The 27,227-nt window shown below is 37.5% G+C and overlaps 1 protein-coding gene across 12 annotated transcripts in view; it reads left to right on the plus strand.

Moving 5' to 3' along the window:
* The window catches only part of LOC120543262 (zinc finger protein 25-like), a 72,958-nt gene extending 46,764 nt beyond the window's left edge, over nucleotides 1–26,194 (plus strand). For all 12 annotated transcript variants that reach the window (XM_039776262.1, XM_039776255.1, XM_039776259.1 and 9 more), the window contains 2 exons: nucleotides 8,474–8,620; nucleotides 20,763–26,194. In XM_039776262.1, the coding sequence (XP_039632196.1) occupies nucleotides 8,474–8,620; nucleotides 20,763–21,748 (1,133 nt within the window). In that variant the 3' untranslated portion in view covers nucleotides 21,749–26,194. The remainder of the gene's footprint in view (nucleotides 1–8,473; nucleotides 8,621–20,762) is intronic.
* Nucleotides 26,195–27,227: the final 1,033 nt, after the last annotated feature.

Raw genomic sequence — 27,227 nt, forward strand, 5'->3', positions numbered from 1 at the left:
CAACCCTGGGCAGTGTGCCTACCCACCGCAGGACACACACAAACACACCCACACACCAAGCACACACTAGGGCCAATTTAGAATCGCCAATCCACCTAACCTGCATGTCTTTGTATTGTGGGAGGAAACCGAGGAAACCCACGCAGACACGGGGAGAACATGCAAACTCCACGCAGGGAGGACCCGGGAAGCGAACTTGGGTCTCCTAACTGCGAGGCAGCAGCGCTACCACTGCGCCACCGTGCCGCCCCACTATAGAGATTGTTCTGCACAAATTCATACAAACCTTTTTGTACAGACTTTTTGAAGAGAATATCAAACATGAGGATGTTAAATTGGCCTGTACTTATGTTTTGTGGTGGTGCCTTCATAAATAGTTACAAATACAAATTTCACACCCAGACAGTTTCTCGAGGGAACATATTAATTTTGCATTCTGAAAACCAGGTAAACATTTTGTAAATGTTTGGATTGTTTAGGTATTTTTATTCATATATAGATAGATAGATACTTTATTAATCCCTAAGGGGAAATTCACATACATATATAGTGGAACCTTGGGTCACGATCGTAATTCGTTCCAAAACTCTGGTCGCAACCCGATTTGGTTGTGATGCAAAGTAATTTCCCCCATAGGATTGTATGTAAATACAATTAATCTGTTCCGGACCGAACAAGCTGTATGTAAATATATTTTTTTAAAGATTTTTAAGCACAAAAATAGTTAATTATACCATAGAATGCACAGTGTAATAGTAAACTAAATGTAAAATCATTGAATAACACTGAGAAAACCTTGAACAGAGAATGCTCAAATCAGTCTCTTTAAAAACAAGCCTGGTGCATTCTTTAACTACCTTCTCTGCCTTACGCGGCCAGCCCACTCTCTCTCTCTCGTGCTCTCTCTCTCACTTGCTTGCTTGCAGCACAGGGAATGCACAGAGAGAGACTGAACACGTGCGGAAATCATCTGCGCATACGAACCGAAAGGGAAACTGGCTTGTTTGTCACCCGAGTGTGTGGTCATGAACGGATGCAAAAGTTTGGCGAACTTTCTGGTCGTAACCCGATTTGTACGAGTTCAGAGACATTTGTGAACCGAAGTTCCACTGTATACTGTATTTGTATTACTTTAATTTTCCTAAATATGTATCAATCTTTCTCATCATATTTTATGTTTCCTTTCTATTGCTAAATTTCTGTAAGCCATAACCTTGTATATTACATGAAAGGTTTAAAAAATGTGCACTCACATGAGAAACAAGCACAAGGAATTTTTTTTTGTATGCTGGTTATTTTTTGTTACAATATTGTAATACTCACCTGTAATATTTACTTATTTTGCTTAGTTAATGGCATGTGAGATACACACTGTACATGCCCAAAGACTGCAGGCCATTTTTATTTTTACAGGTGAATTGTTATTCTGCAAAAATAGAAATAACTGTTTTATTTAAAGTAAATGTCAAGAGTAATTCCTCGGGGTTGGGTGAGCCTCACAGATGTCCCAACCCCAAACTTTAGTAGCTGATCATTACTTCCATAATGTAAAAAGCGTTTTTTAAATGGAATCATCAATAATGGCATGAGACTAATACAAATGTAAGTGTAAAAACATGCACGTGGACTAGGCACCTACTGATTGCGAAGTGAACCTTACAGTTTTTAAACATATACTGTACTCTATATTGAGTTATATAAAATGTCATATTGTAAGCCTGATGCTTTACCAAATTTTAGTAGTAAACTAAAGCTATTCATACCATATTTTTCTCATCGTAATTAATCACAGGGCGTTGGGGAGACTACATTTTCTTGTTACCTAGTCACTGGTTGTGTGACTGGTCATTGTTAGGAGAGGGGCTTTCAGACGTGCGGCGTTTTTGTTGTATGTTTGTCTGTCTACCCAACTCCCAACAACTGTTTGTGGAATGTTTTTTTTTGGTTACTTTAATCCGAGTTATGGCCAAATTAGAAGAAGTTAAATATTTGATATTTTGTAACGAGTGATGTGTTTGGCCGTGGGGCATTCAAGTAACATGGTGCTTATTTAGTGTGCAATTTTCAGTTGCCCTTCAGTATTATTGCAGGGTACGAAGTAGAATGGTGGTGCAAATGTTACTCAAAACTCCGTGCACATCATAGCTAAATGCAGGGAAGTTGTGTCATATGTATAGTTAATGAGTAAAATTTGTTGAGCAGTTAACAGTTTGCTTTTCTAATAAGCGGTGTGAAAAACCAAGCATAAAACGTGTTAGCGTTCAATGCAAGGCACGAAAGGTGTTCCGACAGACTGGGTTAGGCGTTCTGCTGTGGACTTTTCATATGAAGGAATATTTCGGGCAAATTTAACTAACTAAATAAATATGCTAATAAATTAAAGACCTCTGAAATGTGGCAATAAATGGATGTGTCATGAAATATGTTTTTGTTGCTTGTTTATTTAGTTTTCACCGTAAAATTCCCATTGACACACCATGAAATATGGCTTGACTTGTCAAAGCTGACAGGACTGGCTCTAGCAAGCATGCGCATGAGCCACAGGCCTCCCAAATCAATGTTGTGGTTGAGTTTGTCGACTGCAACTGCAAGAAAAAGTTGCCCAGAAATTCTGTTCAAACATTCTCTTCAATTCTATAAACTACAAATTCATGTAGGGCCTGCTTCTGAAATCATTTAATGCAAATATGGCATTTGTTGGTTGAAGATTTAAATCTGGTGTACCTAAAATTCAATATTTAAAACCCAGTAGTCGCTTGAGCTCGCCCTCTCAGCTTTGTCGAGTGAAACCGAAAGTTTTAAATTCTAGCCATATTTCATGTTGTGTTTGGGGGAATGTTACAGACAAAATTAAATAAATAACCAACAAAAAATATGTTCCATGAAATGTTTATTTGTGCACTTTTTTTTTTTTAAAGTTTATTGTTGCATTTCACAATGTCTTTAAATAATTGTTTACTTTTGTCGAAACATTCTTCCATGTTTTCTGCTGGTGGTTCGAAAATGAAAAAGCAGGCCACCAACTTCAGCGAAATATGAATCCAGGGAAGTGAAGACCTCAACCTTTAAATATTTTACGGTAGCTATTCTTGCGTGTACAAACTCTTGCTTTCTTTTGCTAATCAACAGCAATGTGTACAAAGGGTAAGAATATACAAATATATATGTCTGCAACCCATAACCTCCACCCTTGAAGTTGAGTTGTCTCCAAAAGCCCTAATACAGTTGGGCTGCAGACCTCCAAAGCTAAGTTCTAATATTAAGTTATCTTGTGTAAATTGATTCCACCTACTTGAAGCTCCAGGGTGGAAGCTTTAGGCTACAGAGGTACCCAACAGATTTTAATTGCAGACTGCAATACCTCTGATGTCAGACACAGAATGCCCGTTTCGTCAGTCACTGCCCCTTTTCTTTCATTGGCCCATGTTGCCCTTTTCTCCCATTGGGGCCTGAGCACAAGGGTGCACTGCCTTTTTTTGTAAGAAACAGAGAAAAATGCACCAATAAGCAATATGTTTTATTTAAAGCTAGGTAGGCATATGTTTACTATCCCACATGTAAGTACAATATGCTCCATGATAATTACTGCTCACAAGTCAGCTATGATCTGTAAAATCCAGATCATGAAAAACGTGAGACAATTTCATATTAGCAGGATTATTGATTGACCACTGTGAGTATGGTCAACTTTGTGGATATAACTGATAGCAGTAATTGTTGTGTTCTTCATGTGGGTTAGCAAAATTTCAATCCCTCATACTATACCAACAGTGAGGTTTTTTAACATTGAAGCAATCACATTCGTGCATCCAGACTCTCTGGAATGGACTTACTCACTTGAACACTGTTACAGGTGAAAGCTATAAACATAACTTATGTTGCACAGTTGCCCCAGAAGTTTTGAAATGAGTTGTGATTTTTATCATTTTTATAACATAAGCATATCCTTGATTGCATATTCCCCTTGTGTGTTTTTATTTTGATTCCAATTTGGTCCCACAGTTCAAAAGCAGGAAAACTGTCCTTTTCAGGTAACTCTACATGTGTGTATGTGTGAAGGTAATGATCAGCTCTCATGGACTGACATCCAGTCTAAAACAGGAAAGTATTGTTGCTGTATAGGCTCTAGTGAAGAGACAGAGTACTGTAGTAAGTTCTTTCTTTTCTGTTTGTAAATAATTTTAACAAAGGCATTCTTACTGAGAAGCAATGAAGCATCTTTATAAGATAAATGTTACAGTTGTATTACATTTAGTGTTAATTCAGTAATATTAAGATGTTGCAAAGGCATTTCATACAATGCAACAAGCAAATAATGTATTAATGTTCAAAAGACAGCCGAGTGACTTTAAATTTTAAATGTTATATTAGCACTCTTAAACTATGAATTAGGGACAGGACAATTTTTGAGGGATGCATTTCTGGACAGTTTTATTTTCTTTGCATATTAAGGGTTCTGTTTGAATGAGTGACCGTGCTCTCATTACTTTTATTTTTCGTTCTATTTTCTTTATATTAACCCATTTCTTACAGCAAAAGTATGCAGAGGCAGGAGACAGAACCGAAATTATAGTTTTACTATAAAAACCCAAAATTGACGACAAATATGGAAAAAAAAAGTTTTATTATTTGTCTGTCTTTTGTTTTTGTTAGTAAACAATTTAAATACACATAGCATATATAAAAATATTTACATTGCACTTCAGGCTTCATTTTGAAAGTCTAATGCACAAAAATAATGGTCATGGTACCAGATGATGAGTTTTGATGGTTTTCTCCATGTCTGACCCAAAGTATCCTTTTTTTTGGAGGACAAAAATCTTTAATATGATGTCCTCTAATGTAAACAGTTTGTTTATGTAACTAGATTTTTCCATGTAACTAGATGATTATTTTACTTTCTCTTTTGTCTGGTTAATACATGTGATTTTTGATAGTCTGACATAATCATCAATCAAGGATATGCATTTTTTGTCACATTTGGGAATAATATCCCTAACCATGCATAGAGATTTCAAGTACCCACCCTCAAAACTTGTGTCTTCTTTACCTGAAGTATTTCAATACTATCAGCCATGTATGGACATAAATATAGTTGCTGTAAATTGATTTCTGTTACAAACTCTCATGCTTCCATCTCAAATGTATTAGGTCTTAAGGAATGCTTTTTTGCTCCTAAGCATTAGACAGAAAATGAATGATATCCCAGGTGTTCTGTGACCCAGCTATGGATAAGATGGTTATGAGAACAGATGGATGGTATGCTAGGACTAAAGTGACCTTGACATTGGTGTTTTGCAAATGTTTCAGTCTAGTGACTCATGGGTCTTCTGAGATGCCCTACAAAATTGATTTGAACTGAGTCATTAAGGAAAAAATTAATAGATGAAAATTTGCAGTTTACATTTTGTTATATTTCAAGACTGCCGTAACCTTTCAGTGTTTTTAATCACTATGGAAGACTTAATTAATTCCATGTGACATTTGTAAACAGTATAACCGTTCTCAATCTGACTAACAAGTTATAAGCAACTGGTTATTATTCCTTTTTCCCAAACATAGACAATGAAAATCAAAGTAGGTGATTAAATGCCTCCCATACTGTATTTCTTAGTAAAGGGATGTTATGCAAATTTTAAGTCCTTCCCTCATTGCCTATCCATTTTCAGTCCATCTTACCCAGTAGTTAAAAGAAAATGTAAGTGCCTTGTTGATAAAACATGCATTGCTAAGGTGATAAAGTAGAAAGGTAAAATGCAGATTCAGATATTTTTTTTTACCCAACTTTATTATCTTACCTTTATTAACTTGTTGCATTTATATGACTATTGTTAGTATTAGAAAGCTTCTTTGGGGCAGCATTGTGGTGTAGGGTTTCACGTCTCAGGTGCACCTTGCATGGAGTTCTCCCAGTTTCCACTTCTGTTTCCTGTGGGTGCCATCATTTCCACCCATAGTCTAGAGACATTCATAGTAGGTGGACTACCGATACTGAGTTGACCCCAGAAAGTTATTGTATTTACCTTGTCCAAGGATTGTTCCTGACTTACACCTAGTGCTTGTTAGGACAGACTCAAGCTTCCATGCATCCCTGCTCTGGTTTAGCAGATTTGAAAGGTGCTTCTTTGTATGCATTTTTCTTGGGTGGTTCTTGTGCAAAGAATCCAAAATTGCAATAAATTACTCACAAAATAATTTGAGCTTACATAGCATGACTTGAGGCCATGACTTAATTGGTGATTAAATGCTTGATTCAAGAAAAAGTTTAATGTGAAAGATATGAATCAAACCTGGATTTCTTATTTAATTAAAAAGTGTGCTAACCAACACACCAGCATCACCAAATATGTGGTACTGTTTTTCTGTCAAACTGTACAAACACTGTAGTATTTCTTGGATCTTGCTCCAGGGTGCAAGGCCAAAAGTTTTGTCAAAACTTGACAAAAGCTGAGAAGTGTTAGTGTGCCACATTTTAAGACTAGATAGGTAGATAGATACTTTATTAATCCCAAGGGGAAATTCACATAATCCAGCAGCAGCATACTGATACAAAAAAACAATATTAAATTAAAGAGTAATAAAAATGCAGGTAAAAACAGACAATAACTTTGAATAATGTTAACGTTTACCTCCCCGGGTGGAACTGAAGAGTCGCTTAGTGTGGGGAAGGAAGACTATGCATAAAGAACAAATTAAAAGATATAGTGCTTCATAGAAAAAGATGAAAACCTATTAGATAATATGCATAGGTTTGTATTTTAAACAACAAAACAAAACTAGACCAATATCTAGCATGCCTTTATGATGTATTGAATTATATATGAGGTCCAATACAAAATAAAACAAGACTAATCCAATCGCTTGGGAACCAAGAGTGGGAGGTGAGAAACAAAGAGAAAAGACTCAACTCAATCGCTTCACTCAGAGGATGGATGTTCAGATATACTGCAGACATTTTCAGAAAATGTCGGAGTGAAAAGTGAGTTAACAGCAAGTTTTTTGTGAAACTCAAGAAATCCACGACAGAAACTTTGCAGTTATTGACTATGGCTTACAGTGAAGAGTACACATTTCGTACACATGTTTTTGAATGGCACAAGTTTGTGCACAAAGGAACCCATTTTTTGTTTGTAAAAGCAAAAATGCCAGAGATCCTCAACAGCCTATTGGAAAATGATCTGCAGAATTGCTTTGAACATTTGCAGCATTTAATGCAGCTGTGTGTCATCTTGGAAGGGAACTATTTTGAAGGTGATTGTAATTCATTTTCTTAATTACAGGCATGGTCTAGTTTTTTTGTGTCAGACCTCATACACACACAATATTTACTTATATAGATAGATAAATATATTGTCACAATCTGGGGTCTGCATTGCATAAAAGATCTGGAGACTTGGCTTGTTTTCACACTAGACTTGATTCCAGGCTTGCAATGGAATTGTGTAGTATCTAAAACAACATAAAAGAGCTTTGAAAAATGCCTGCGTCAAGTTTTCTTCATACTTGTTTTTGTCTGTTTTAGTAAAATTCAAATATGGTTTTGTCTGAGCTGCTTCCCAGTAGTTAAGGCGATGTAGTACCCTTCATGAAAGTCTAAAAGACACAAGGACCTTAGCCGGGTAAAGACTTTTAATATTAGAAAAACAGGCATTTGTAAAGACTTTTATTAATATGAGATACATGATTTGCATGTAGCTGTATCCAATCCAGCTGGATTTTATTTTATGTGAAAGTGTGTTTTTCTTGCAGAAAAAGCATCCCATGAAATCTAATCAGTTGTCTTTCAACCTCTACTTTATATAACATTTGCAAATATACAGTGTACACAACATCTATCAATCCTTTTATATTAAGGGAGCAGAAGTGGATTATACTTTTAAACAATAAAAATGAAGAAATTGAACAGACAGTTCAAACATAAGTACATTATATATAAATAGGCAATTGAACTCTTTCCTCTATGTAATAACCTTGATATTGGTTACGAAGTAATGTTGAAAGATTGTTATAATATTATAGACACATAATATCAGTCTTGTATGCTAATGTAAAGATAAATTAAATTTCCAGTTATTTTGGAAGCCCATTTTTATCATTTGGGCTGGTAGGTTAAGCTTTCCCTTTTCTTTGCCGCCTTAGTCAATCATAGCTTGCTACTTATTAGTCTTAACTTTATATTCTGATACTTGTCTGTGGACTGTTTTGCTCTGCCTTTGGCTGTTTTGCCTCTGGCCTCAAGCACATTTTCTTTGTTTATACAGATGATGTAGCTTTTTTAAATAGTACCTTCTTTGAGGGAGTCCTGTTAAAAGCACTGTTTCAGCTGAGAAACTATGGGCTTCATTTACCAAATGCGCTAACGAACAGACACAGACAGCACACAAATACTTGAATGACAGATTTTTATAAAATATCAAATGTATACGAATAATAAGGTAGTGCATGTATATAAGACTGTGTGTTATTTCTTCAGTTGCAGGTGGAAGGGTGTCATTGTTGGACTCTACTGATGATTTACTGGACATGGCAAAGTTTAAAGATGAAATGTCAGAAAAGAGCAGCGCTTCCGCATGCAACTTTGGATTTCATTGTGAAGACACGATTGCCACTAGTGCGGCTGGTAAGTAAATGGTTCTTTTTATATTACGCTAATTTTTTTGTGCACGGCCTCAGTTAAGGAGTTGCTTAAACTACATTTTGATTGGAACAGTGGTTAGTGTTGCTGCCTGACTTTTTCAGAGTCCTGAGTTGAATTCTAGCCTTAACACTTGTGGAACGAGCCTCGGACACAGACAGGTAGACAGGTTACTAATCACCACCACATGTTTATTTACAACTAATATTTGCAGATCTTAAGTGCCACACAACCCACAGACTCCACCAAAGTCCAGGCCAACACCACACTATGCCTCTTCTTCAGGCTGCCTCCTTCTCTCTCCTCCAGACCTTGTCCTTTTCCACCTGACTCTAGCCCTGAATGAAGGGAGGCGGCCTTTTTATGTCCCCCCCGGATGTGCTCCAGGTGTGCTCCAGCACTCTTCCACCGACATGCCCCAGTGTGGCGGAAGTGCCGGCTGTATCCCTGGATATATCCTAGTGTGGCAGAAGTGCTGAGGTCCAGGCCTTTCCAGGCATTGGGGCACCCCCTGGCGGTGACCACAGGCCCCTACAGGGTTGAGCTTCAAAGCTCTGCACCCGTGGCCCCCAAAGCAGCCAGGGTGGTTGCCTCCTCGTGGTCTGGAGGAGGCGCAAGCCCTCCTCCGCTCCTCCTGGGTGTCCCGGCTGGGTACCACCCCCAGCCGCGTGCCGCACACTTTAATTGTGAATATTGCATATCTAAGTGTCTGCATAGGTTTTCAGTAAGATAAATCGGTTTTTCTTCCCACATACCAAAGATGTGTATATGAGGTCAATTGGTAGTTCTAAATTGGTCCAGCCTAAGTGAGTGTAAATGAGACCCATGATAAACTGAATTGCCGTTGTAGATTTTCCTTGTGCCAAGTGATACCGGCATGGGTCACTCCTTGACCCTTATTTCGATAAACAAGGTTGATAATTGAGGAATGGATTCATCCATTCATTTCATGTTTTGCATGAGGGAACTTGCACATATGGTTCTTTTTTGTTCTCTTTTACATAAATGGTAATTTGAAAATTACTTGTATTATTTGATGTATAGTACATAACAAAACAGTAACATTTCAGTTAAAACAGCAAATGCATTTCAGGGTTTAAATTTTGTTAAGACAAGGGGACACCAGAGAGCCCCAAACCCCAATACGAACACACCAAGACAGTCCTGGGTTCAAATAACGTGGTAGTTATTATATAGATATCTCCAAAACAAAAAAAAAAAAGCACCAGGCACAATTTACTTCTCTTCTAAGCACCTTTCATCCTCCAGTTTAGTGTAGCCCATGCCCCTCCTAGCTCCAACTTGCTGGGACAAGTGAGAGTGGTCCTTTTTATTGAGGACCCAGGAGTACTTGTGGTTCCGTGGTTGTTGCCAGTTAGAAGTACTTCCAAGTCACACGAAAGTCCTACATAACAGGGAGTACATCTCCCAGCAGCCATCTCTTGCGGCACCCGTGGACCCAAATGGGTGCCAATCTTGAGACATTCCTTCCCTGGTCGGAACGCTTCTCCATTTGTTTGGGGCTTCCCACCCAGGTAAGAAACCATCTTCTTCTCTGCCAAAGATGGCCATCCATCCATCCATTAGGGAAGCTTTCCTTATCTTGGCCAGAACGCCTTTCTGTCCACTATGGGCCTCCCGTCCAGATAAGGTATCTAGCCAACTCCCAAGATACTCGTCCATCTTGTGTGCCACCTACAATTTGTTACAAGAAGCTTCATTATCAGAGGTAGGTGTACAATAGGAGGAATATGCTTATAGACTATAATGACCACAATTTGGATGGGGGCAGGGCATGTGCCTTTAACTCCTCTGCAGCCAACCACAGTATTTTACAGCTCCTTCCATGCTTCTCTAAGTGCTCACATCTTCATTATCCCTTGTTTACTTATTCATGCTGTGGGCTATGCCACACACTGTGAGCACTGTGGCCAAGAGACATCACCATTTGCCTCACTTTTCCCACCTCTATGAATTAAACAATGCCAGAAGAGAATTGCTAAAGGATTTCAGGAGAGGGATAACTCCTTCTGATTGCAGAAAAGTGCTTTATAGCTGTGCCTTTTTCACACTCCAGTTGACTGCTTTCATGGCCAGCTGCTAAACTCGGTGATTCTGCCATGTGGCATTTTTTTTCTATGGCTTCCACCCTTTATTTATAATCTTTAATTTCCAAAAATGTTTCTTTACGTTTTTGTAACATACTGCTCAAATTATATTAATAACTTTAATAAAAATAATCCAGTAGTTACAGTAAGCATTCACATATAATAACTAAGGATATTTATGGCAAACAACATACCTATTTACAGTAGGGAGGCTACACAGTAATTTCTATGGCACTCTAGTGGACAGGTACTTAAACTTGTGCATGAGCCATAGCGTATTTTATATCAAGTTCATCATAAAGGGCCCTTGTTTTAAGAGGCTTCATTAGCCAAGGTAATACTATACATCTAAATGAAGAATAGGAAAGTGGTGATCTTCAAAAAAAAAAAAAAATGCAGTAGAGGATTGTCCATAATATCCGGGACCTAGCATCTTCAGGATAAATGAGTTTTCAGGATGTTAGATATGCTCAAATTGATTACAAGGCTCTTCATGACTTTATAAAGCAGGCACTGTTCACATGGCATAAAGTGGCACATTGGTCAAAAAGAGGTGTTTTAGTAAAATCTGGCAAGAAATAAGTTATTTTAAAAAAACATGTTTACATTTTAGAAAGCCATTTAATCAATAAAGATAACGTAAGAATTGACAGAATGCAGAGAATCAATTGATGTATACCATAAACATACACTGTATTTAGCCATACTTGGCCAAATCGAAACTGTCTGCATTTTCCTCAAAAAGGAAAAAGTAATGATGGTTTAAGAAGAATGTCTATTGAATATTTTCTGATGCAAATATAATAATACAGTGACCAGGCATGTGATATGTTGAAGTAAACAGCAATGGTAACCACCATACAACAGTGTTAGATAACAGGTTAGAGATTACTTTAGTTTTCATTGGATATGCGTGTGAGTTTTTACTTAAGCAAAGACTTTTAGTAAGAATGCTATTAATTATTTTTTCAGTATGGTTTCATTAAGTATGAATTCTCTTAAAGAATGCTACTAATGGCTACTGCTGTATATTGGTGGCATTTGAAACTATTTTACAAAATAATTATTTATTTTGCTGCTTGGATGCTTTCATTGGTTTGAGTTCCAAAATAAATGATCATCTACTGTGTATTAATTAGTTAATACAAAACACATTTACAAGGTACATTTACATTGGTTAAACAAACCGGGGTGGGGGGTTTGGTTTCATTAAGTTGAGAAAAGTCTTGCGGTTGCTGCCATGTCTTGGTATACAGAGAAATTCGCATTTGGCAGCGGTGGTAGCCAACCAAGCTAGACTAACCTACACATTGTTGTCAATTCCTATCTGTGTTACGTGGAGGGTGCCAAGAGTTAGACCAGAAGGAGTTAATTCCTTTTGTGGTGTCCATTTAGAATCTCTGGTGGGACCCACGATGGATGTATCTCCGACCAGGGAAAAATATGACATTCGGGTTGAAATGCAGCACAGACAGCAGAGGCACAGACTGTTTGAGATGCAGTCAAAAAAGCTCAGCAGCTGAGTGTTGCAGCAGGCCCATCGCAGGTTGGATAGCGAGCGACAGGAAACGCCAAACAAATATAAACCAGGTGAATATCCCACCCGTCCACATTTTAGATGAGGCCACAAGCAGCTCAGGCTTCAAGAGAACAAACCAGGTAAGTTTCGAAACGGGGTTTGGCTGTAGCTAATGCATACACAGCTGTACAACGCAATGCAGTGATCTCATCGATAACGGCACTATCACTAGCAAAATCACCAGTCATAGCTAAAATCAGCAGTCTAATTACCGGCAAGCAGCGGCGACCAGTTCTGCCAGCGTTCACTCAAACCAGAAGTCAAGTTTGTTAATCTATGTATACAATATGAGCTGATTTCTGCCCATTTGGCAGTTTGTGATGCACCAATGTTTGTAATGTATTTTGTAAGTCACGTAATAATAATAAAATGTGTTGCATGCATATATAAAATATTTAAAACTGATTTTTGTCAGTCTGGCAGCTACAGTTAAATGAAGCTTGCTTCAGTTTGAAATTGTCAAGTATGTTTAATCAATCTATAATGTCAAATATGAAGAAAGTTCTGCAGTAAGAATGCCACATGCTTTACGAAATAATTTGAACAGCGAAAGGCAATATTAGAAAGAGACGCTGTAGCAAAGCATGCAAGGAGGAGAAATGTAACTGATGAGGAAGCACCCAGTAGATAAAAAAATAAAATATAATTATGACATGCAAGTTAATCTGAAAAAGTGCAAATTCACAAGCTTTAGGCAAATTCTGCAAGAAACAGTAAGAAAAGACCACCAAAACTCTACATTTGCATTTAAAACGATCACAACAGGGTGTCAGTTATCATTAACTGTGAACACAAATCTCATTCAACAAAGATTAGTTACCCTGAAAAATTCAGAATGTTTTGCATTAGCAAATGTAATTATTTGTATTAACACAATTATTTCAGAGCATTGGTGGTATGGATGTCAAATAGTGCATAAATATTGAGGAAGAGGAGTCCACTAATGCCTTTGTCTTTGCATTTAAATGTTAGACCAATAGTCAACTAGTTAATTTATTGGGGAATGGAGCTTTTAGTTATGTAATATTGGCCAAAGCCAGTGTAATGAAGCTAATGAAAGGAAGAGTTTGTCCTGTTGTTTTAATTTAAAGTAGATCTTGAGCAGCGATATTGTAAAACTGCTGTAGTTTATTAATACTTTGTGACTAAACAAAATTAGAGGAAAAGTATAACACATGAACCATGAAATGATGAACACATAAGAAAGTGTTACTGCTTTGGAGGAGGAGAAGTCTGCTTGGCAGTGTTTCACAAATGAAAGTGTATCATTTAGTATACTGTCAGATATTGCTGCAAGGCTATTGACAGAGACGAGTAGGATAAGCGTGTAGGCAGAACCCCAAATTTGGCAAGAAAAAGAATAATTGAAGATTCCTAAAGAAATGTAGACTTTTGCATTGCGTGGCTATTACATAATGTCTTACCATGTTTTATTTTCACATGGAGTTGAATATCATCAGCATATACAAGGCACAGTGTGTGTATTGAAATATTGAAATATTGAATGTCTAAAGTCCGCTGGCTGCATGTAATGTAGATACAAGAGTGCTTAGAGGAGTAGCCAGCCTTGGTTAGGCCCAGCATAGTTCTTTGGAAAAGTCACAAAGATGATATGGTGTGGTTATCTGTGTTTAATGGCCATAGCATGGTTTGGAAGATCAGCATCATGGGAAAAAAGCTGTGCAAAGATATGCTGTTTGATGAAATAAGAGTGTGATAATATAATGTGAATATTAAACACATAGAAACACATAAAATGTAACAAAATTTACATTGTTAATTCTGGTTCAACTCACTGTGTGTTGAATAGGAAGTGTCATTTGTCCACTTGGTTAATACTAGTGTTATCTGTGCTGTGAGGCAAAATGTGAGCATCTGAAGGCTTTTCTTAGAATTTTACTGTAATATCCTTTTACAATTCCCACTACTACTAGTACTACTGCTTCTTTCTATTTTGCATAACTGCTAATGCAATGAGAGGTAGTTGGCCATGCAGTACTGAGATTAAAATTAATCTGACATGCTGGACAGTTACAATAAACATCTCCCTGGGTTGTTTTTGTGAATTTGGTAAGCTCCTCAAAAGAATACCAGGTTTATTAAACAAAAGAGATGTCATGTTTTGTTTGGCCCTACCATTTAAATACATTACACTCAAAGTATTACTTTGTTAAACAAAAGATGTGCATGGACTTCACAAGGGTTTAAAAATATGCTGGTTCTGGATACAACTATGAATTTTACAATATGTTAAAAGTAACGAGAAGTTATTTATTAAAATAATAATGTGGTACTTCTGAAATGTTGATTATTAAATACTGGTATGTTGTATGTATGTATTGCTATTACATATTTCAATTAATGCTTTGATACTTCCCTGCAACACTGCCCTAGTATAAGCAGGTTAGTATGATGGATGGATTGGGTATATATTTAATGAATTTTTCAGTCTCGTCTAATCATTTATTTTCTTCAGTTCAGCGCGTTTGATTAAGAAGAAGAAAAACTCATGGATGAGGATGTTAAGAATTAATTTATTATCACAAACTTTGTTTTTAAATAGTTTTAAGAAAGTATTTTCAATGAAAATAATGCACCCTTTAACTAATAGTAAAGCCATTACTTGTTTTAGTATGAGGAGGTATTTCCGTGCATATGAGAAGTTACTGAAGCTACTGATCATGAGAATTTATGCAACTCTCAAAAATGAAACCCCTTCACTTTGTGTTTTTTTTAAGTAAGAAGGATGCTACAAGTACCTACAAGTGAAACTTGTGGCATTTGGAACTATTATACAAAATCATTCTTCCAATTATTTTGTTATTTGGGTGCTTCCAGTGTTTGGAGTTCCAAAATAGATGACCATCTACTGTGTACTAATTTGATACAGTATATACAGTTTGTACACATCAGGATATAAACATAATAAAAAAAACTTAAGACAAACAAGACCATACTGTTAACTATGAAATATTTAAATCAAAAAAGCCTAAAGATCAAAAATGATATTTTTGACTAACAATGAACTTGTTATCATAACTTAATGTCAGCAGTTCATCTTGAAACAAGACTAAATAATTAGGCTTTTTGGTTCTTTTAGACCTTAGTGTTACAATGGACCTATTCTATGTTTCATTTTACAAGTATTTTTCAAAATCTATCTTAAATTGAGATAGATGTTGTTCATCATCACATTTAGAGAAAAGCCAAGCAAAATGACACCTTTTATTGGCTAACTAAAAAGATTACAATATGCAAGCTATGAGGCAACTCGGGGCCCCTTCTTTAGGCAAGATGATTACATCTTATACTTTATTAATCTCCAAGGGGAAATTTAACAGACTAGTCTATGGTATTTAGCTAGCCTATGTACTACAACTTTATTTTACTTAGATGCACTTGCAAGTAATAACGGTGGGAATTGAAAAATGCATTTAGGGGACAATTTATCTGTTCTGTCTGGAAAAAATTCTCCAGGTCTAACTTTTGTCCCAATGCTAGTCACTAATGTGAATTTCTGAAGTTAACCTGCATTACAGCACTAAAAGAACTGTTGTCATACAGCTAAGTAAGTGTAAGTGAGTTACTCATAGCATTGTTATCTTGTCCTGTGTTATACATCAAGTGTGTGTTCTTTTTAGTTGTTCAGGAATTGAGCTAGCGATGTCATGGACAGCACACAATGAACAAACAACCACTTGCTCAGATTTCTGGGTGAAATGCTTCCATACAGTGGTGAATTTTGCCTGATATTGGGAGAAGCCTTTTCTTGTTGAATGTGGTGTAGCTGCTACCATGATCAACCTACTCGGAAACATAGTGAGTAGCTGCATGCCAGCATGCAGTATGAGAGAAGGGTGGGGAAAATTAGGAAAATACAACTCGATTAAAATTTGTACACAATTACATAAATTAATCTCGACAACCCTAGTTTAAAAGGTGTCTGTGCATACAGTGGCATGCAAAAGTTTGGGCACCCTAGCGTAAAATGTCTTACTTTGAATAACTCCGCAGAAGTTGAACTGATCACCAAAAGGCATAAACTTAAAGATGACACGTTTCTTTCCAGCATTTTATGCAAGATTAGTGTATTATTTTAGGTTTCTACAATTGTACAGTGAAAAAAGGAAAGGGGCACCATGCAAATGTTTGGGTACCACAAGATATTTGAGATCTCAGATACTTTTTTCCAAGGTCCCAGACCTTCATTAGCCCATTAGGGTGATGGCTTGTTCACAGTCATCATTAGGAAATCCCAAGGGATGTAAATTGTAAAATTGTATAAAGTCTATGACTCTTCAAACCTTGTCTCAACAGTCATCAGCCATGGGCTCCTCTAAGCAGCTGCCTAGCACTTTGTAAAATAAAATAATTGATGCTAACAAGGCAGGAGAAGGCTACAAGAAGACAGCAAACTGTTCTCAGGTAGGTGTCTCCTCAGTTCATAGTGTTATTAAGAAATAGCAGTTAACAGGAACTTTTTGAAAGAACTACTCATTGGTTTGCTAGAAAGGCAAATAAAAAACAGTTTGACAAAGACCTTCAGGAAAATTTAGCACACTCTGGAGTGATGGTGCACTGTTCTACTGTGCAGTGACATCTGTACAAATATGACCTTCATGGTCGAGTCAGCAGAAGAAAACCTTGCCTGCGTCCTAGCATCAAAATTCAGTACGTGAACTTTGCAAATGAACATCTAAACAAGCATGATGCATTTTGAAAAAAGCCCCACGTTTTGACCACAATGTGCAAAGGATTTGTTTTGAGAAAAAAGGGTTCAGAATTCCAGGAAATTAACACTTCTCCAACTATTAAGTATGGGGTGAATCTTTCATGCTTTAGGCTTGTGTTGCAGCCAGTGGCACAAGGAACATATCATTAGTAGAAGGAAGAATGGATTCAAAGAAGTACCAGCAAAGTCTGGAAGCAAACATCATACCATCTGTAAAAAAGCTAAAGTTAAAAAGAGGATGAGCCCTACAAAAAGATAATGATCCGAAACACACATCAGAATCTACAGTGGAAAACCTAAAGCAGCACAAGCTGACGGTTTTGCCATTGCCCTCTCAGTCTGCTAACCTAAACATAATTGAAAATCTGTGGCTAGATCTCTAGTACTAGGTTGTTGTACCGTGTTAGCCATTATGAATGTAGTGAGAAGTCAAGTAAATTGACACCTTTTAATCTCTAGCTAAAAAAGTTTACAATATGCACGCTTTCCCAGCAACTCAGGCCCCTTCTTCAGGCAAGATGTAATACAGATACTGTCCTGGTGTCTATATAAACACAGGGAAACTCCAGTTTCTATATTACATCTTGCCTGAAAAAGGAGCCTGAGTTGCCTCGAAAGCTTGCATATTGTAATCTTTTTTAGTTAGCCAATAAAAGGTGTCATTTTACTTGGCTAGGTCTCAAAAGAGCAGTGCATTCAAGACGCCCAAGAATCTTGTACAATTAGAAGCCTTACCCAAATAAGATTTGAAAGACTCTTAGCTGGCTATAAAAAGTGTTTACAAGCTGTGATACTTGTCAAAGGGTACTATATGTTGGGAGCCCAAACTTTTGCTTTAGACCCTCTTCATTTTTTTGGTATTTTGTACCTGTGAATGATGGAAATAAATAATGTAATTTTGCTTAAAACATTAAAGAAATGTGTCATCTTTAACTTTGTCCATTTTGCTGATCAGTTCCTCTTCTGCTCATATAACTTTTCACAGTAACAGACATTTTCAGCAAGGTTGCCCAAACGTTTGCATGCCACTCTAGCATGGTAAATCATTTAGCGTTGAGTTCGTACGTTTTTTGCATTTTAGGATCTAATGTTTAACAATTTGTTAGTCAGAGTGAATGCAGGAATTAGAAATGATCGTGAGATGGATCACTGCCAAATGAAAAACACTATAAAAGCCCCAATAAGGAAATACAGCCTCATTATTCATCACCCAGGTCTAATGGTTCTCAAGTTAAAACAACTAAAATAACAAATGTCAAGCCAAGTAACTTGTATTTGTAAACATGGCTAGTTTGTGATGGTCTGAAGGTAAGCAGCTCTTTACAGAATGTTCATTTGAAGAAAAAAATGTAGAAATCTGTTTTTGAACTTTCACACTAGCCAAACATTCAAGTGTCTCGTCTCATGATTCTACTTTGAAATGTTTGAGACAGACTGCAGTAGTAATAATGTGATGTCTCTTCGGCCTGTAGAATGTGGGAGACAACAGGGATCGAAGCCCAAGAGAAACCCTTTCTTATTAGTCCATGGGATACCTGCTTAGGGAGCAGAGTGACAGAGTTGATAAGTAGACATATGTTGAAGCAAAAAGGAGAGAGATGTTTTAGTTAAGATACAAAGAGGAGTGTTAAAGGAAAAAAGACTGTGCCAAAACATAGTGGAGAGAAATGTAGCAAATGAAGGCATTTTGTTTTGAAGGTGTTTTCTAACAGGCTGCATAGAAATGAAATCACAGATGGCACTTTCTGATTTAATTCAGTGAGGTTGGTAAAATACTACATGTAATGCACAGTGATGCTTTTCTAGCTGGGCTTTCCATAAAAAATGAAATCTGTTACTTGTTTGGATATGTAAAGAAATACCTATCATTACACCAAAAATGTCAGAAACTCGCAAGAAAATCTGAGAAGCAGTCTTCATTTGTGAGTACATGAGCTGAGTTAAGAGCAGTTCTTTTGAATTGTGAAAAATGTATTCACAAATGTGAATTACTTTGAAAAAAGCCAAGATTGATTTTACAGATGTTCTTAATAATTATGAGTAAAAAGGAAGAGATCATTTTTCATTAAGTTCTATTAATTGGCTAACTACCTTTCTTAATATACAAAAACAAAAAAATAGTACAAAAACAATAAATGTTTTTCTCAAACTGTCATGAAAGGTTTGAAATGTGGTGCTATTTTGCATACATTTCTGTTTTATGATTTCTGCAGCTTAATATTAAGCTAACTAGGTGACTGTAAGTGACTGTCTTGGAGTAACCATTTTGATATTCTTGTAGTAATAGAAACCTGGCATATCACATGGACTAACACTGTGTTTGAAGGATTATTGAGTTTTCAATTACTGAAAATATCCACATAAATTTGCTATGTGCACATAATAAGATACATTTAGTACTCTGTGCTGATCACATCACCTTTCTAAAACCCACACTGGAATATGCCCCCATCAAAATTAAATTCTGTCTCTGACTTTGCAAAGGGTGCTCTTCATAGTGATCACAATCACTTCATAAATTGCTTTAAAAAACAAATAAAATCAAACTTAGACCTTGAGAATCTAAAAAATATGCCGTGGAGTGACTTGATTTTGATTCCTAGAAGCTGCACTTTTTGCATTATTTAATTCTGTCACAACTCTTAATCGAATGCTAAATTATATATATTTAAGGAGTCAACAAGCCTGCTCCATTGGCTGACATCAAGAAGTGATGACATAAGAAACTTTATCGTTATGGCCCTAATGTACCATGTAAATATGTCGATTGCATTTTCTTTAAAAAAAATTTACAGATACCTAAGATGATGTATTAAAGGAATACTTCTGGATTGTACTTTTGAATTGAAGATAAGACTCTTGACCAATTAATGAGAAGGGAGAGCCAAGTCTTCTATTCAAAAGAATAATCCTGTATAAACATACCTCCAGCTTGTGGACTACTTTTTGTTTTCCAGTGGTATTTTTTCAAATATTTCAGTAACAAATTCATGCATTTTACACATCTTGAGCATACAACCAGATGACTTGACGTTTAGATTATGAGACATGAGTAACATGAGTTTTCTTTTTATGAACTTTTTTTATATTGTTTGCAGTTGTTCCATGTTGGTCACCATAGGCTCAAATTCTAGCCGAAACTGTTGTCTCCTTTCTTCATGAAAACATTAGGTTAAACATTTTATCGCCCATCACTAAAAACCACCTGGGATATGTCACATGTAAAAAAAAAAAAATATTTTTTTTCTTTTCCTATATTATTCCTTTAAAATAGGTCAAATTAGCAGATTGGCCTTATTAAGCAAATGAAGCATAACTCTAGTCTCTTGACCAAATATAAAAGTAATGACTGTGTTAATATGAATATTTAAAAAAAAGTAAAATGTGTCCCAATGTAAGGCATTTAAGTAAACAAGTCTAGCCTGGAATAAATAAAATTAATGGAATGAAAACCAGCTTCAGGGCCATGTTCAAGACAAACCCTTTTATAAAATGTGTAAAATCTGCAAGTCAGGTTGCAGATAGTTTTGTATTGTACTTTTTTAGAATATAGTAGAGAAGGAAATTCATTGTGAGAACATGGATTTTTTTTTATCAACCCACTTGGGTACTGGAAATATCTGAAATACTTATGTGTTCTGGACTCATTCTTCATTGGATGCAGAATGCTGCTCACATTCTTATTTTTTCCTCTTTTTTGTTATCCAGCTCTTCAAGACAATGTGTCATACCCCTGCTCCTACTGTGAGATTTGCTTCACAGCTATGCAGTACTTGGAAAAGCATGTGAAGCGCACCCACAGGAAACAGTACTTGGAAATGCTGCGCAGTCGTGCAGTCAACCTAAAGAAGCCATCATTTAAACCCAACTCTCCACATGAGGATGATGTGAGCCAAAGCCACATTGACACTCCAGATGCAAATGAGATGGCCACTGACTCTGACCCATTCTCATACCAGTGTACGGACTGTGACCTGACCTTTAGTGTGTTGGAGGACCTGAAAGTTCATCAGCTGAGCCACAACCCAGGTGAGACGCTTTACCTGTGTAGTGAGTGTGGGAAGAGCTTTTCCAGCCTTGGCTCACTACAGACCCACCAGAAAGTTCATGACTCTGAGGCCACGCTGTATCTCTGCTCTGAGTGCGGTGACAGCTTCCATCGGTTGGATCTCTTGAATGACCACCAGCTGACACATGCAGGAGCTGTCGCAATCAGTCTTACTAATTCTGGTGGTATTGCTGCTGCTAGCATGGGCCCTGGAACAGGACCTATCACTGAAGCCCAGTACCCATGTCCTCGATGCAACAAAGTTTTCAAAACTGCCCGCTACCTGCGTACCCACCAGAAGATACATACTGGGGAGGCTCCATATCATTGCACAGAGTGCGATAAGCCCTTTACACAGCTTGGTGACCTGAAAACACACCAACGCACCCATACTGGGGAACGACCTTACAAGTGCACTGAGTGTGGCAAAAGCTTTGGTCGTTCAGGGACTCTGAAGAAACACTGGCGTACCCACACAGGTGAGACCCCATATCAGTGCACTGTCTGTGGGAAGAGTTTCAACCAGCTAGGTGCACTTAAGACCCACCACCGCATTCACACTGGCGAAATGCCCTACCACTGCCAGCAGTGTGACAGGCACTTCACATACTCTTACCAGCTCAAGAGTCATGCCTGTAAAATTTAACTTTGGCAAAAATGCCTTCAAGGTGGTTGCACTGGCTTGGCACATGGGATGTGGGGAATAATGTTTTTAATAAGTGTCATGTTTTCATCTGGCTAATTAGTTATTGTCAGTACTGTTGCCCAATGGAATGAAGCTATCAGATCTTGGATTCTTCTGTGAATTTTATTTCCCCCTCCTTGCGACCAAACCCAGAACATTGGTGACTGTCTTTATCAATTACATTGAGTTACCTAATTTATCTATCAAGAGGTTCAGCGTCTGTTCAGATAGATCTTAATCCATTTAACACTGTGATGTGGTTGCAAACAACAGACAGAAACCAAGAACACCAGAGAGGGACTGGCATTGGTTCAGAGAAATGCTGACTTTCGGCCGACATAGCTGGGGTGCCCTTTCAGCTTCTGTTAATGGTGCCTAATGAAAGCTGTGTAAAGTTGATCTGGTGCTTCTGAGGGATAAGGGGATCCTATAACACCATTCTCCCACTTTCCCCCTACACTTCCAAAATAAACTCTGGAAATAGACATTCTTTTCTGTTATATCCTACCATGCCTAAAAAAATCTTCTGGGAGAGCTGATAAGAGGTTTTGTTCAGTGTTCTTGCGACTATAGCAAGTAAACCTCATGAATCAAAACTTACTGAAAATTTTGTAATGGGTCAGCACTAGTTCAAAGGAGGAAGTGATGTGGTATCAGTTCAACAGAAAGCTAAAGTCACTCTTGCCTTTCAACTTCTCCAAGGCAGCTGCTACTATTTGGCAGTAACCTTATCCACCAGTACTCCAGAGGCGTGAATTTTGTTTCCGTTGCGGAGTATGCCAGGCTTGCTGCAACTAAAGTAGTTAAAGAAACGATTTCTGAGCCATGGAAAAGAGCAAAGATTAAAAGCAACAGACATGCCCCACACATCCCAGACCTTTCCAGTCAGGGTCCAACCTTTGCTGATTTTACTGGCTGGATTTAGCCACCTCCTTACTGCCACCCTTGGTTCATCCCAAGATTTTGTGATGCACCTTTGTATCACTCTTTGTTAAATGGAAGAATGTGGATCACACTATAGGATTGCAAAGGTGACTCTTTAGAGCAATAAATGTTTTGGGCAGACTTTCTGAAAAGAGAGACAAGAGGTCTTCTGTCCCAGTTATGTTGCCCCAACCCCCCTGTTATCATCCACTACATTGCATCATTTAATCCCAAAAAAACAAAATACTTGCAGTAGCAGTTTGTAATTTGTAGTGCTGTGCCATGTGAGGCAATTGCAGCTCTTGTCTGTTGCTGCTTTATCTTTCCTGCTCTGCTCCTGTATGTTACCAATGGTGCTCATGGACATGCTGTTTCCCAAAGTTTGTACTTTTTTTTTTTTTTTTCTTTTCAGTTGTGTTTTCTGTGTGTGAGAGAGAGGTGTGTGTGTGTGCGCGTGCATGCACATGTGCACACACCTTCCTGTATTCTTAACACCATGAATAAAGATTACTGCCCTTCTTAATATTTACTGCCTTACATCTCAGAGCCTCACAGGATGTGTTTTTCACCTGTATATACACACACACACAGATATCTCCACCCATAGCCCATGTGTCTTCTTAGGATGAACTGGTTAGTACCATAACATCTCTATTCCTTATCTGTTTGTCAACTGAAACTATTCAACATTTACAGATGATGGATGGGCAGATCGGTGTAATCGTTTACCGTTGCTCCAGTTGCATTTGAAAATGCTCAAGAAGAAAGTTTGGATGGTGGCTGCTGCTATGGTGTGCAACACACGGCTTTTTTGGATATTTTATAGTCACCATTATCTGGAAAATTGAGTTTTGCTTCAGTGATGTATTAGTGAAAAGCCTTTTCCTGATCAGTCACTTTGTGTTTCCCAGAGAGGTCTGGTAGCAAAAAGTGGTTAATCCATCTCTAAGGAGAGTACATGTTCAAGCTTCCTGTAGTTTCTTTTCTTCCATTGTGAGTCCATATTGAAAACGAGGCTTGCAAGACATTGTTTTGTGTGTGCTGCACCTTGGGTTGTCAGAAGCTTTAATAAGTCTTTTAGGTTTCTTCATTTTGTCATATACTTTTGTAATAGCTTGAGTAAATCAATGTTTTGCTCAAGAACCTCCGGCCCACCTAGCAGTTTAAGCTGCAGAATAGTGATGTGCAGTGCATTTAATTTCTGTCCAGGCTACTCCTGGGTCCCCAAGCCTTTGGGTTTGCCCTCTAAAACTGAATTAGATGTAATTTTCTTCTGCATATGTATGAACTGTTAAAGTATAATGACAGCATTTATATCTCAACCAAGTAGCATCACTCACAAATAAGTTCATTTGTAGTTCAGAAAAAAAAATAAAAACAAAAAAACCCTTCAAATTTAAAAATAGGAGGGCAGTTGCATAGTGATCATTCCTTTTTTGCAAGTGTTTAGTCAAATGTTGTTTCTAGAACACCTCTAAATAGGCCCAATGGTCTGCAATACGCCACCAGTCCTCCTCGTGCAGCCTTACATTCGGCTTTCAAGGTCTCCTTGGTAATTATCATAGCACAGCCTTTACATGTCAGAGGATTATCTTAACATTTATCAAATTCTTACAGAGTCTGAATTTAAGACACATTTTATAAGTTTTCCTGTGGGCTGGCGCCCTGCCTGGGGTTTGTTTCCTGCCCTGCACCCTGTGTTGGCTGGGATTGGCTCCAGCGGACCCCCATGACCCTGTAGTTAGGATGTAGCGGGTTGGAGGATGGATAGATGGATTTTATAAGTTTGGTTTTACAATTTGAATTGGTGCCAATTCCGCAGTGAATCCATTGAGCTGAGTAAAATGGGTTTCATAATTGATACATTTGGGGTTTGAAAAGCTACTTGTTAAACATATCTGACTAAAAATGTTTTGGAGCATTTGTGGAAAGTTTAAGTGGGTAGGCCATGTGATATAAGTGGTGCAGCAATAAAGAGTTCAGCTTGAAACCCAAGAAATGCTGCCAGTGGAAAGGGGAATAGCCGTTTTCCAGGGGCACATTCACTGGTTTAGTATCTATGGCAGTGTGGCAGCGACCTCTGTTCATTTCTCATTTCAGTTAATGCTGGGTTCATGCTGTTATGTAAATTATTAATTGGAACAATAAAGATTATAATGAGCACTTTAGTTTGTGCAACACTATGATAATATCTAAAAATATTTACTTCAAAATGGTTCTGGGATGGTGACCCCTGATTCAATCTGTAAACAGATATGTCAGCTTCTGAAAATAATGTAGATGCACAAAGCCCTCTGAACATACATAGGTATTGCTGATAGTTTTAAACCTGATTATTGAATGAAATCACAGTAATTGAAAACAAATCCAGATATCTAAAACCGTTATGGTTACATTTTACTTAATCAGTAATTTGAAAGCTTTAATGATTTGCTTGAGTTTTTCTAAAAAGCAGACAGTTATAGTTGTTGCTGAGCTGCTGTGTCTTCTGCATCTGCAGTGTATGCTGTATTTATTGAATGCTTGAAATGTTTTCATCTGCAGTCCAATATGAATATTAAAAGATGGAATTGCTGAAATAGGAAAGCCCCTTATGCAACCACAACATGAAATAGATCAGCTGCATACGACTGTGACCAAATTTGTAAGAGTGGCACCATAAACTTGTGTTTTGCCAGAAGGTCTGGCACTGCCTTATCAATTAACTTCATTAGTTTCCAACTGTTGTTGTGTTTTTTTGTTTTTCTGGAAGGAGTCCAGTGGTTGCTATTTCACTTAAAATGATTACATACCAAAAAAGAAATCAAAACAGTAGGCATAATATGATCTCTGCCCTTTGGACTGTGTGCCTTCCCCTGGTGGCACTTTCTATGGAGGGTTAAGTGTTTGTTCATTTTGCCTTGCGGCAGCCTGTATGACATGTGCTTGTATTTACCTCCTGCTTTGCTACGTTTCCCTAATATTTGCTCAACAAGAAATAACTTCTTAGACAAAAGGTAGCCTGTTACTCCGTTGTACACTGATTTGTGATGCTGACTGAGGCAGATGCCTAAAGCAAGACTGCTAGCATTGCTCCTGTTGAGATGCCAGCCCGTCTGCAGGAGGCATGCTCATTGCTGCTAGAAACTTGTACATTTGGGTTTCCAAGTGACAGCAAGCTACACAAACCAAATGAGAGCCCTATGTAATTACTGTAAGCACTGACTGGATGGACACCTATTGTAGAAACTAACACTACACTACACTAGAGCACTGGGGATACCAGTCTACCCATCTTTCTTCTATATAGCTGTGCAGGCCAAATGTTTCATTAATTTTGTTTTACATTGCCTGTTGTAGATCTACTTGTAGTCTGTATAGCCGTGTGTAAATACTTTTAATTTGTATAACCAGTTAAATCTGTTCAGTTCTGTTCTTTGTGGCTTTTTGTTTGTTTTGTTGTTTTTAAGAGCACCATTAAATAAATAACAAAAGACAAATCCACTGAAACTGGTGTGTGTTTTCATTACAAACATGTAGTTGTAGGCTGCACCTCAAATATGTTGTCTTATTTGGATATCGGCTTGTGCTGGAGCACTTGAGCCATAAACCCTTTCCATAGTGAACAGAACAAGTGCAGTTGCTGTACATGCAAAGGCTTGTGGCCACTGTAGAGTCAACTATATAGCATACATGCCTGGCCTTTTATGTAAAGGAAAGGAAAAAATTATTAATTTGGAATGTGTGGGTGGCTTTCATTGAATGAAAAGCTGAATTTAATCCTCAGCTTTGGTGGTGTCTGGTCCCCCTCAGTTCTTAGGTAATGTGTGTAGACAACGAACATTCCCATCAATATGTCTATTCTACTAGCAATTAATTGCCCAATGTCCCTGGAGCTAACTTTTGGTTCTCGATAATATAAACCTTGGCTAAAAATCCTAAACTCAAAATTCTTCCACCTTCACACATCTCATGTTACCAAACAATACATGTGTTAAGTTAATTAGTGTGTCTACTTAATTTATATTAAGAGTCTTCCTTCAAAATAATGATAAAGAGAAGAATTTATTTCAGGTTCTAACCAGTATGTCAGATTTTCTGTGGCTCAAAAGTTTACATGCACCAAGTTTACTATCTCTTAAAACATCCTGGATAACTTTGGCTCTATATAAGGGCCTATCTATAGTGCCAGTGCCTTCTTGTGATTAAGACAATGGAGAAAAGAACTGAGAGAAGACCTTGGGAGGAAAATTATAGATCTTCTCAAGTCCAGTTCCTCATTGGGAGCCATCTCTAAACGGTTTGAGATACCACATGCAACTGTACAATCAATTGTATGAAAATATAAAAAGTTTGGGACCCAACAGACTTTACATTATTCAGGAAGGATACACAAATTGACTCCCAGGAATGAACAGAGTTTGTATCAAAAGGTCCAATAGATTCATATGATATCAACTAAGCGGCTATTGAAGAAGTTGAAGGCATCAGGAACAAAAGTGTCTTTATGCACCGTAAAGAGAGAACTATTGTTACA

This window comes from Polypterus senegalus, chromosome 13 (assembly GCF_016835505.1).
Source record: "Polypterus senegalus isolate Bchr_013 chromosome 13, ASM1683550v1, whole genome shotgun sequence".
Classification (NCBI taxonomy): Eukaryota; Metazoa; Chordata; class Cladistia; order Polypteriformes; family Polypteridae; genus Polypterus; species Polypterus senegalus.